Consider the following 13398-nt stretch of genomic DNA (forward strand, 5'->3'; position numbering starts at 1 on the left):
TGAATGAAAATTACCAACTAAAAAAAAACAATTATTACTTTAGTCTTTGAATGCATGCTGTTTTTTCTTTTCCTTTTTTTGCTGGAATTTGAATCCATGTTTCTATTCAGCGCATAAAGGTTGTACGTTAAATTCATTCATTAGGTCTCCAACGATGCTGGACATCATCCAATAAGCCGTGGTTTTACTTGTAACGAAAACACGTCAGTATTATTACTATGAACTCTCGACATTATATATATATAAAGCTAAGAAAACACCAAACAAGCTGCGAATTGCAATATAATATCACAGAGCATCGTTCAGGGGGAAAATTTGGTTCAAATCAATTTGTGGACATAACATTCGGGTTTTTTTTTTTTTTTTGCGTAAGATTGTAAAAGGAGGTCAGATATGATCATCATCGTATGTATATGATGATGTGGTGGCTAATTTCATGACAGATATCCAGATGATTTACAGCTATCTCCACTGGGCTTCACATCAGATACTTTACCTGCAAAACATAAGTTTCATTTTTTAAACCACTGTTCACAATAACAAAAAATTACAAATTAATTACCCTTTCCTTAAACATAAATATATAATTTTTTAAAAAGTAACCCAATGCCAGCAAATATGAACGACGAATTTAAGACCTATAAAACTGAAGATGTTACATTGATAGAACTCAGTGCTCGCTTTTCAATGAAAGAAACTTCAAAACCCTCCGATTTTCTTGTATTCAAAATCACTCGGCTATTACAGAGAAAAGGAACAATAATATTTTGCACACCCATCTCAACATCCTAAGAAAATATAAAGATACTAATTTTACCTTGCAGGAGTTGAAACCCAAATATCCGTATCTGTGGGCGGTTAGATGATCCTACACCAGAGCTGCTCACTGAAATCGTCAAGTGTCAATCCCATCCTTAAGTACTATCATGCCTCACCATCGTCGCTTTCCGGCTTCTTCTCTCAACAACAGAGAACCAGTGAAAGTCAATGTGTCTGACGGGACGAGAAAATCACATCCCAAATGTCCTGTTGTACAGATCTGAGCTGGGCATCCGAAACTTTGAGTCCTCGTAAACACCACCAGCGTAGAACTTGTTATATCCTCCTACTCTTTCATTCCTGAGGAGCTCAGCCATGCTCATATTATTGCTCCCGCCCTGACCTTCGCTCCATCCATCCCAATGCCCATTTGACATGACACCATTTCTAGGCTGTTGAAGCGACATTTGTGCAAATGGCGATATACTGTTCACTTGGGACTGGTCAACCAGCCTTGACGTTAGTCCAAATGAGCCATTGAGATGAGAAAAACTCTCTCCGGCATCTGGATATCTAAGGCTCTGTTGTTGTTGTAGTTGCTGTTGTTGCGAGAGGGATCTGGACATCAGAAGCTGTAGCCTGGCATCATTTTCAAAGTGACTAAACTGTGATGGGAAGTTTAAGCCTGGATTATTCATCCCACCACCCTGAAGCCTTCCTTTACCGACTGCCAATATAGCAGGGTCCATAAACTCAATGTCCGTAGAGCTACCCGTATTTCCATTCACCTGTGCTTGGTACGTGTTTCTCAACAAGGCGGAATTATCAAGCAAGCGATTCCCTGAAACGGTCAACAAAAATGCAAAACTCAAAATCGTTCTTCGTATGTATATATATATATATACCAGCTGAAATAGGCTAACAGAGAAATTCTCACCAGACAAGGAGTCAAAAGCGTGGTCGTGCCTTTCATGAGATGCAAAGCCTGGCGGCGGTGCCCTGCTTGGCACTGAAAACCCAGGTGGAGCAGAAATTGGGGCCCTTGAGACAGCTGTACAGCGATAATATAGTTTGTAAGAAACCAAGTACCTTCAAAAGTATCATGCATGGCAACAGAACTAAAAGCCTAGACACAGATCTAAAGATTCTCTCAGACTTGAAGACAGAATACATACCTGAAGGCTTGTTGGGAAGAAAGGATGCGTGGTTGCTTGTATAGCTCTCAGACTCATCAAAACTACTAGAGGAGATACCATTACTTAAGCCACGTTTATCAAAATATTGATCTCTATTATCAACAAAATCATGACTGAGAGGCCGGTTATTTGACAATTGCCCAAACATGCTATGAGATGGCTGTACATCTATTCCTTGGTTTAGAGACTCCTCCTGCCTGGCAAACGAGAACCTTGACTGGTTATTCGGCTGGGGCTTCCAAGAACTTGGACTTCTCTGAGAACCAGGTGGTTTTTCATCATTATCACCAAAAAACTTGGCAAGATTTTGTGGAGGTCTCAATGATTCATCCCAAGTGTCAAAATCAAGAGAGAATATGTTTGAAATTATGCTGCTTTCTCCTTTATCAACGACAGAACCTTTACCAGAGTCGCCCGCTTCACCCAATACTCTTCCTAGATGTCTTCCTGCTTCCTCATTTGAATGCAAAAATGAATGCTCTGAGGTTCTATCAGAACCAATATAGCCGTTTGCCAAGTTTGTAGAGTACCCATTTGACATTATTGATGCACGTCCAAATGAACTGTCCCTAAGTTTGCTATCCACAAATAAACGATCGGCATTTGAACTAACTGCACCATGAGCCTCCTGACGCTGCTGCAAAGGGGAAAATAAATGGTTTGCAGATTGGAGGGAGTTGGAAGAATGTGGCAAATAATTTGAGCGCGTCACAACTTCAGGATCCTTGTGTCGTTGATTCTCAAAAGATATTATATCCTCTTCCAACTCCGCAGATGTACTTGGAATTTGGGAAACAGGATTCCACTCCGAATGATCTCTAAAAACACAGGTTTCATTAATTGAAGAGGCCATATGCTCGGGTATTGCGGCAGATTCTCTAGACTTCTCAGTGTAGTATTGTGACAATCCTTGATTTTGTGGCAATTTAATGGAGTTATCACAATATCCACTAGATTGAGTAGTCGTTCCAGACCATTCATCTACGGTGTTACTCTCCGTGTACATTGAAGACATTTCAGAGCACAAATTCTGAATTCCGTCCTCAGAAGTGAACATCAGTTCATTTCCATGACCAGAAGAGCTAGAAGACTGTCCATCCTGATCATTGCTATCAGACATGCTCGGTGGTATACAAATGCCTCTATGATTATCTCTTGTTACAGAGGAACCTGATAACTGGCTGCTTGGATCGGCAGAAATGGATCCATCATGTCTGATTGCTTTCCCAGGCCCGCTGTTTGGACAATCCCAGGCACTGTGTTGAGGCTTGGGAGTTTCAGGTTTAACCTTAGCACCAATACTATCACCTTCATCAAACGAAGACTGTCTCGACTGTCTCTTGCTTCCATCACCATGGATAGACGACTGAGTAAAGCCTGTCACGGCTGATGAAAATGCTGATGCATTACCCACTGTGTCATGTTTCTGCTTCGAAGGTCCATTTGTGCATGTTGAATTTGCAGCTGGTGGTTGGCAGTTTGAACCACGCGTTCCCCTGTTTAATTCAACAAATACTCAGAAAACAGATCCACACACAGTCCTAAGTGGACAAATAACAGAAAACCTACCATGAGGCTGCAGCTGGAAGAGCAATAGATCTACCAGCATTTCCATTCGGAGGAGAGCCTTTGGATAGAATCCCAGTACTCTGCTAGATTGATGCATTAAAACAAGAACACTTGGATGTCAAGAATGGTATACATATATAAAAAAAAATAAAAAAACTGTGATACTCAGCCTCAGTAAGTCTTCCATTTATCATTCTGCAAATATACTCACGTGTGTATGTGTCAAAACTGAAGGAGACGTGTTCAAAGTCCAAGTAAAACAAAATTATAGATGACAAAAATAAGGATAGAATCTTACAGTGGTCCCATTTTTCACTATAGGTTTGGCGGAAGAAGCAGAATTGTGGCTGCAATAATCATCTGTGGGAGGAGGTAAAGAAAGTCCTGAACGCCGTTGCACATTGTTTGTAGTAGTACCAGTGATTTGTTGAACTCTACTCCTTCAAAGCCATTATGCAAATTAACTTGAGAATATAATGAAAGACCCCATACAATAATAACAGGTTCTTAGATGCACAAGTGAAAACAAGTAGCAAAGATAGCATTTGATGTTGTAGAACTTAAAAAAGACATCTAATGTGGTTCCGACTATCTGCATTCTAGATTGGAGCTGGCCATTAATAGCCTGTCAAACATTGTTGAATAAACGTGCACAAGGAAGTTATTCTAGCACATCAACAAATCCAGTTCCGTACAAAAGATCATTAACTGTCCCCTCTATACGGTGGAACAGCATAAAAAAAAATCGTAGAATGCTCACCATGAATGTCAGTCCCGGCAGGAAAATCTATATATTTTCCATAACTAATCCGATCAATGCAGTAAGGTAGATGACACTATTTAATGAATACAGAAAGCTGGTTGTAAAATATACCTTGTATAGGCAGAAATGATTTCATCTTTTGTAAAACTATCCTCTTGAGAGCCAACCTCGTGCAAATACAGACAATCCTGGTTGGTGCATGGCTGTATGAAACATAAATAAATTATCAATCTTCAACGATAAAATTGAACATATAGCAATGAGTAGAAGATAAGGAAGGAGTCCAAGATCATACCACATTTCTCAACCATGCATGGCAATACTTGGTAGTTCCAAAGCACGCCCTAGAAAGGTAGGGAAAAAAATATTTAAGTGTATCACAGAACCAGCGCTAGGTGTAGTCAAATTAATTCCATTTCAGAGAATAGTTTACACTACAAGTAGGCAATCTTGTACCTCAAAGGTCGACCATCCAAAACAAATCCATGTACATTTTGAATACATCGAATGGCTTCATCCTCTTTTCCGTAAGTAATATATCTGAACATAAAAAAAAGGCCGTAAAAGTTAATGCCCCACACAAAAATCTACAAACAAAGCAATGAAAATATCCATATAATTTAGAAGGCTATATATAAAATAATACCGAAAAAGGGATCATATAACTTACACACTGCATGTATTGTTTTGATATTGCTGAATAACACCAGATGCTGTCCTGGACATTGATACTTTAAGAACCTTACCATACAGGCCGAAATAGTCTCTACGTTGTAGAAGCTGCACATACATATACAGAAGATGATAAATACATAAACACGGAGCTGAGACAGCAATTTTTTATCACTTGTGTCTTTTGTACGAGTGTGTGTGTAATGTGTTATGCAAATATATATATATATATATATATGTAGAGAGAGAACGAGAGACTACTTCTTCATCTGCCAGATTGAGAGGCAATCCCACAATGTACACAAGATTCCTTTGAATGACGCGCACACTGCTAAGCTGCTTTCGCCCTTCAGATGATTTGGCCTTTGCCTTCTGTGACTTAACCTTCTTTTCCATATGAATGTCAGCCACTAACCTACTGAAATTTTGAATAGAAAATTATGCACATACATAATATATATATATATATATATACATGTACACGGTACTTCATTTCAATTCCAGAAAATATAGCATAAAGTAATAAAAACCTTTCACATTTTGCTGCCATTCCTACTATTTTTTCCTTGTCATAAGGAGAACGACAAGCAGGACAACGCCCCTCTGACTCATCCTTCTCAGCCATATCCATTATGTGATGCCAGCACCAAACACATATCTAGCACAAAGTATAGGACGATGAGAACTACAGAATGAAAACTACTACAGAAAAACACTGGATTAAACTTGCATAAAAATAAATAGAAACGCGATTTGGGGATCTCCATTTTAAAATTTAAAGGAAAGTGAGAAGTGTGAGACACAGATTGAGATCTAAACACATAAGAGAATAAGTTAAACCTCGTATCCACATTTGCAAGGCTTCAATTGCTGGTCGGTCAAATCCATCTCCTCGGCACAGAGAGGACAAGTCTTTTCTCCCTCATCACTCATGATTTCCTTCAAGACAGTATACAATGTAAATGAGCAGAAAGAATAAAACTTGGCGCAAACCACATCATAATCACCACCATTATGCGAACCTTGTTCATGTTAATTCAAGATTATTAATACTCATTAAATTTTGTCTTCCTGGAAAAATAACAGTATACACTTGGGAGAAATATTTATGTTTTGCAGGTAATACAAAATAACACAATTATAGTGGATAAAGAAAGAATGTTGTATAAAATTTCCAAAAATGCAAGAGCAAGAAAGATTTGAATATTCCAAGAAAAATATTATTTCTCAGAGCTTCTACATTAATCATGCAAAAAGAACATAAATATAACATTATACAACATACCAAGAAGCGTTTGACATAATTGATAACATGTTATTTTGACATGCAATTAAACATTTGCGAACAAGCCAATGCCCACTCTACTAACCACCAACAGTATGAAGTTCGAAGAGAAAATAACATGTGATATCTAAAGCCCGACAGAAAGCCATTAAAACATACACCTAAGCTTATTATCCACGCAATTACCAAAAAATACAAAGAAAGTTACAAACCCTACAACACACATTATCCTGAGCAAATAAATCTCACGAATTAACACACATAGACACATTACTAAGATTCAATCAAAAGAACACTAAAATTGACAAAGCAAGCGATGAATCGAAGACACCTAAAATCGAATCGACCAATCGAAAGCGAAACTTTAAAATAAAATTTAAAAAAGTAACACACACACAACAGTGTAATACAATAAATCAAGCTCGTAATTAAAGCCGCATCGAGCACCATCGACATGCAAAGAATTACAATTTTTTTAACAAAAATAACAAATCGAAAAATACGATATCATTCGAATCCGCAGCAAACCCTAACATCCCGAAGCAAAGAGCAAAGAACAAAAAAGAAATGCGAATTCACCAAAATTAGGGATCTGAAGAAGAATGAGTCGGTAAAACAAGAATCGGGAAACAGAAAATTAGGGTTTGAGAAAGAACTGATAGGCTTACAGTTGGTTGGGGATCGAGAAGGAAGTTCGAAGGTACAATCTGTTGTTGAGAGGATGAGATTGTATGAGAGATGAGAGAGAGAACCACAATAGAAAGAAAGAAAGGCTCTAGTTTGTTTTGGATGGCTTCTTTTGGCTGCTGGTTTTTCATCACTCTGCGTCGCTGTCAATTAAATATTACCCCACTTCCTCTTTCTGCCCTTCGATTTTCCTCTATTTACCAGACTTGCCCTCCTCTATTCATCGTCGTTTCTTATTTTCTTTTGCTTTTCTTTTCTTTTCTTTTCTTTTATTTTTCTAGTTTATAACAATTATATTGATGAGTAATGGGATTTAACATTTAGTATATCTCTATCAGCCTAAGAAGTACTTTGAGAGTTAAGATGCGAAGTCGTGTCGTGGTGTGTCCTGTCGTGTCGTACAATACATCAGTACATTAGTGTGATAATGTTAGGATCAGCGTATTTATAACTATGAGTATAGATCAATATGGCAATCTTTATTTTATTTATAGTGAACAATTATATCACGTCTAATAATAATTAAAATTTTATTTTATTAAAAAAATAGTCCATCAATTCAAAATAAATTGATTAACTCATTTAATTAATGTAATATAATTCAAAAAATAGTCTACCATACCGAAATAGATTAATTAACATAGACAATTAATTTAATTAACTTCGATGTGGTGGACTATTTTCTTAATTAAATAAAAGTTGGACTAAATCTTTAAAAGGAAATAATAAATTAATTAGTTGCAACAAATATTTAGTCTGGGATTAGGTTTATTTATCAATTTTCTATTAGATATTTGACACTAATTAAATCCATTTATTAGATAAATATTTGATATAATCAAAGACATGTAGATGTAGCCACTTATTACTTCTTCTATACAATTAAATACACCCAAAAAATCGTCATAGTCGACACAATGTAAAGTGTAATAGTCAACCTGCAGTTCCAAAATTAATTTTTTTTATTATTAATTAAATCATCAAATGATACAATCTACACCATTTATATGATATAGACTCAAGAATTATGAAACTAAACAATATTAAATTCAGATAATTATACATATTCATATAACTAGTTCTCATGCATATATATATATATATATATATATATATATATATAAAAAATAAAAATAAAAAACATATTTTCATATATGACATCATTAGTATATTAAGCTCTTTAAATATTTTAAAAATCATCTTCTCAGTTGAAATTTAGATGTGGATAATTTGATAGCAAAAGTTCAAAAGACTAAGGGCATGTTTGGTTCTCATCTCAAAAAGAGTTTTTGAGTTTTTGAGTTAAAAAAATTGGAAACAAAAAACGAAAATGTGTTTGGTTTAATTTTCCGGAAAATTTTTTTAAAAAATTTTGCAGTTGTTTTGTAAAAAAGTAAAGAAAACTACAAACAAATAAAATGTGTTTTTGGAAAAAAATTTATTCTCTTCTCTACAAAAAATGAAAACTGTACCAAACATCTTTTTGAAAACAACTGCAAATTTATTTTCAGTACAACTACAAAAATTTGAAAATAGAAAACAAAAACTTTTTGAGTTAACTACCAAACATATTCTAAATCTTCAACGACATGGTGATAGGATCGGAGGAGATTCGTTAGATGTGAATGAGCAAATTCGGTAACAATTATTGTTCGGAGCTAAAATTAGATATGCCAACGCGCACGATCAATTGGAGTGATCTCTTCTCGAGGCGGTTACGAAAAAACCTAATTGCGCCAAGGTGTGAGTGGAAAGCATAAATAAATAGAGTACTTTGGGTCATGTGGTCCCACAAAAGGGTCTCTACCAAAGTGATCGTTTGTACGGGCTCTCGAGCCTCTCCACGCGGGAGAAGAGAATTGGGAGATCAACAAAATTAATTTCGGTCGTAGAGAGTGCCCACTAATTTTTTTCATAAATGACATTATTGTCTTCTTCCGAACCAACCCATAAGAACGTGGGTCAATCTAGTAGTATTTAAAGTGTCATGTGGCAGCGTCAGTACATATAATTAACTACAACAAATACGATATTTGTTTTGGTAGCAAGGTCTAGGAGGTTGGGTGACTTAGAATTATGGGAATGGTCTGGGGTTTCGGTTACACGATATATTGCTCTTCATACCTTCATGATTAGGAAGAAAAAGGAACACATTGCGTTCATACGAGATCGAGTTTAGGATAAAATCAAGAGTTATAAGAAATTTGATTCTTCCATGCCGAGGTATGTATTGGTCATATATGTGTTGCAAGCTAATCCGAAACATATGTTGAGTTATTTCCGACTATCACAACAATTCATCAAAGCCTTTCATAGTGTCATGGCCAAGTTTTGGTCGGGGGAATACTGACAAGAACCAAAAGATCCATTAGGGAAAACATTATGAGTTTTTCCATCACAAGATATGGGAATGTTTAGGGTTTAGAGATATTACTCAATTTAACCAAGCTTTACTTGTGACATGTTATTGGAAAGTCATTCAATCTCTGAACACAATTATGAGTATAGTCTTAAAAGAGAGTTGTTCCGCTAATATAAATTTCTTTATGCACCTTGCATGTTGAATGGACTTTTATATGGTACATATTGATACGGGGGAGAGAGGTTGTTCGAGTGGGATCAATGTGGCTAGTTGTTGACAAATAATCGATGAGAATCGCGGAAAGTATATGGATTTGCTAAATCGAAGCATTTCTTGCTAATAAAGTCAAATTCCCTCTTAAATAAGTGTGTATTGGATATGAAATGAAGAGTGAAGAACATAACAATCATGTCATATTGGCTATGTTTTCGGAAGACAATGCTTGTGCGATCCTTAGCTAGCCTTGCAATGGACTCGACAACCTAGACGAGCTAATTTGGCAATACGCAAGAGTTGGCTTTGGAAAATGAGGATATGGTGGGCACCTCAAACTTGTTGGAGACTGTGAGGTGGTGGTCAAAGCTTTGGGGTCTCACAGTGCCACTAATATCAAAATGCATATTAGGCCAGCTTGTCTCGGGTGGAATCCGCCTCTCACCACTCTCTTGAAAACGTAAAATCGTGAAAGGTATTTGGTTCTCCATTTTCGTTGGTAGGGGTGGAGATGATAGGACATGCTCTCCAGGGGGAGGGACAATGAGATTGGGGAATGAATATGTCATCGCAATGTCCATGCAGCAAAATAAGAAAAATGATTTTTGCACATTATTTAATTTTATTTATAATTAATTGTTGGAGCACCTTATGCTTTACAACATTTAACAAAAAATGTAATGGAAATGTGTAATATGGAAACATTTCACGATATTTTACAGGTAAAATGTTGACACTCAATGACAATAAATAAATTTTGTTAAATATGAAAACAGAACTTTTAAAAGAAATTACAATATTTGTTTGACGATATTATTGATTTTAAAGTCATAACTAGTAATTTATATTTTTTTTCTATAGCTGAAATTGGATCGATTCAGTTCGTTTTGGCAATTTTTCTATCCGAATCCGAATTTTTTGTTTTAAAAAATTTGGTCCAATAACCAGTCCAGTTTAGTCCAAAACCGAAATTCGGTTATCCAGTTTCTTATATCCAATATCCGATTTTCAAAATTTCGGTTATCCAGTTCTTTAAAATCCGGATCCAATTTTAAAGTCGGTTTAAAAAAACCACTTACCCAGTTCTTAAAATCCATAATCACTATGAAACTAGTTTTTAAATCAATACCAAGCTATAAAATTGTTTCAATGATAAAAATCCGAGTAAAAATGGTTCATGTAATCTTAATATGATTTTTGTTTTAATAAAAAATAATCGATTAAATATCCGATATCCGGTTTTTTCAAAATTTAAAATCGTAATCCGGTCCAGTTTTTAAAACGTGATCGATTATCCAAATCCGAATTTCGGTCATATGATGTGTCACTGATTTTCGGTTTTAAATCGATTCAGTTATCAATTTTATCCGATTTTTTGCTTGATTTTGTACAACATTTAATTTTTTCCACATTAGAATACCACTAAAAACATGTGAATAGGTTAAGATTTTTCCCCCTCTATTAAATACTACATTTTTAGTAAACACAAAATTCGAACGCTTTTATCACTTATAGCAGCTCCAATCTGACTCTTTATATCGGCTCATTAGCTATTATAGCTGACTAATTGAAAGTATAAACACTCTAATCACACCTTTGAATACTTCATATTTTAAGTTTTGTAATAAAGAGCTCTCGAGAATTCTCTATTTTTATTGCCCAATTTGTAAAATATTATTTCAAGCATAGCTACTCTAATATATTATTATTTTAGTATTTTTGTTAAGAACTTTATATTCCCCAACAACTCTTCAATATAAAAATAATGAATGTTAGTTAAAGTCGAGAGTGTGGTTAGAGTGGGATACAAAAAAGACTCTTCAAAATAGATAAACAAACGTGACTGGCATTATTGATGCTCGACTCTGTCATTTATTCTAGTTGCGCCGTCGTTTAGGTTTTCTCTCTTTCATACTCATTGTTTCTTTTTACCACTCTCAAGCTGACTCTCAATGCTCCTAGATCATGTCGTCGTCGCTGACACATCCCAAGTGTACCATATTTTCGTCGCTAAAGTTCTCACTCTCTGATTTCTTCTCATTTTTTTTTCTCTCACTGTCGAAAAAAATATTTTATTCTCTCGCAACTTAATTTTCCTTTTGCATAATGATGTAAACCCTTCTCCCAAAAATACACTCGAGGATACAACTAAGTAATTTATCAACTTTTCCAAGTCTCATTGATTCTAACTTTGTTAGGTTAGTTCTTCCTTATTTCTTCATTCTTATTTACCTTATGACTGTTTAATGTTTATTCTTTTCTGTTATTTAAAGATTGCTTTCTCTTTTGTGATTTGTTTCAAATAGGTCTATTGGATCTCAAAAACTCGTTGAAATATAATTATATTACAATGAGATTGTTATATGACTATATCACTTAAGTCATCGGATCTTCACTAAACATTACTCTTTGTTTTTTCGACTTGTAGTTAGAGGAAATGTATTGGAAGTACTGATGCAACTTGATGGTTTATAACAAAAGTGTTTGGAATTATTGTGGTAGTGGAGATCATTAAAGGGATTATGAAGAGAGTGGATGTGGAATAGAAGAGTGTTATAAAGAGGTCGAATGACTAGGAAAACATATAAAAATAACAATAATTGTTATTTTTTAATATTTATTTGTTAATATTGTAATGTTTAGGCTATTTACGACAATAACCATGACAATTGGTAGATGTCATTACAAGTTAATAACTTTTCCCAATATCATCATTCAACTACAAGTGAAAAATGTCTTGAAATATCTTTCACGACATAACTACATGTCGCTGAAATCTTTTTTCTTGTAGTATACAAATGTCCAAAGTCTTGAGAAAAAAGGAGTTAGAGTTTCTCATTACATTTGCTTAACAAGTTTATTCGAACAATCGCAACAATGCGATCTTGGGAAAAGAACGGTGGGAGTCCGGTGCAACAGTGGAATGGGAGGTTATCTTAAAAATTTATGGGTAGCTAACGCTAAAAAAGTGGTATTGTACTAGCCATTCCTCCACCTTATTCTTATTAAAGATTGTGAAGGAAGTGTGTTGACTTCTCAAATCTTATTCTCCGTATGGAATTTTTCAGTCCCACACGTTGAAGCTCTAGCAGTTCTCAAAGGAGTTACTTTAGCGGCAACATATCTCGGCGGGAAGAAGACCATTGTCCAATCCTTGGTGATTAATGCTTGCTTTTCGTAGGCCAAATTCGCTCGGACCTTGGAATCGTCATTGACAATATCGTCAAGTTAGCACCTTCGTTCATCTCATCGAATTTTACATTATTCACTCTCTTGTAATGATGTAGGACGTAATCTTGTTAAATACTCTACTACTATTGAGAAGGATAAGCGACGTCGGTCGGAGGATGTCTATGCGCCTTGAATGAGGTTATAGTCGATTATAAAACCCTAGAATGATAAATAAAAATACAATAAGTTGTTAACTTTCGCAAGAATAATAAATAAATTACTTTTAAAGTCGAATAATCTTCTCATTTTGAAAAAAAAAAAAGTACGCAGATGCGTTCGGTAAATTGGGCCTGAAGTAGCGAGTGAGCTAACTCATCAATCAAGAATAATATTGGGCTATCAAACCTTTCTGTTAATTTGTTAGAAATGGGCCCATAAATTTTCAATTCAACAAAGCCCATATCATCTATCATTTCATAAATGATAAAAGTTAGCAATCATTCTAAGTTGTAAAATAATTAATGTATTTGTCAACGTTCAAATAAAAAACATTACGGAAAATTACTACTTATCTTATGAGATTTTAGATACTAAAATAAAAAAATACAAATAGTATTTTTAAATCTAAATTTTTTAACTGATTATTGAAATAATATAATTTATAAAATTTAAGTAACAAGTAAACTTGCAAAAAGTAAGATGAAAGTAGATAGGAACAGTA

The 13398-nt window shown here is 35.0% G+C and overlaps 1 protein-coding gene across 8 annotated transcripts; it reads right to left on the reverse strand.

The window, feature by feature from the left end:
• Positions 1 to 266: 266 nt before the first annotated feature.
• LOC149382016 (uncharacterized) lies at positions 267 to 7072 on the reverse strand. 8 transcript variants are annotated; one of them, XM_089630099.1, is made up of 14 exons: positions 6913 to 7072; positions 5800 to 5898; positions 5490 to 5617; positions 5221 to 5374; positions 4958 to 5067; positions 4744 to 4827; positions 4583 to 4631; positions 4399 to 4490; positions 3823 to 3964; positions 3525 to 3607; positions 1935 to 3451; positions 1697 to 1810; positions 818 to 1600; positions 267 to 496 (listed from the first exon to the last, which is right to left on the reverse strand). In XM_089630099.1, the coding sequence occupies exons 1-13, from the start codon at positions 7060 to 7062 to the stop codon at positions 1011 to 1013; spliced, it is 3312 nt and encodes a 1103-aa protein (XP_089486225.1). In that variant the 5' UTR covers positions 7063 to 7072; the 3' UTR covers positions 267 to 496; positions 818 to 1010. The 8 variants fall into 8 exon arrangements, with proteins under 8 accessions (XP_089486225.1, XP_089486230.1, XP_089486229.1 ...); XM_089630104.1 differs by having other exon boundaries at positions 3525 to 3604; positions 3823 to 3958; positions 6913 to 7071; XM_089630103.1 differs by having other exon boundaries at positions 3823 to 3958; positions 6913 to 7071.
• Between the last annotated feature and the right edge of the window lie 6326 nt (positions 7073 to 13398).

This window comes from Urtica dioica, chromosome 11, assembly GCF_054948205.1.
Source record: "Urtica dioica subsp. dioica isolate 48M chromosome 11, U.dioica_male_clone48M_v1_H2, whole genome shotgun sequence".
NCBI lineage: Eukaryota > Viridiplantae > Streptophyta > Magnoliopsida > Rosales > Urticaceae > Urtica > Urtica dioica.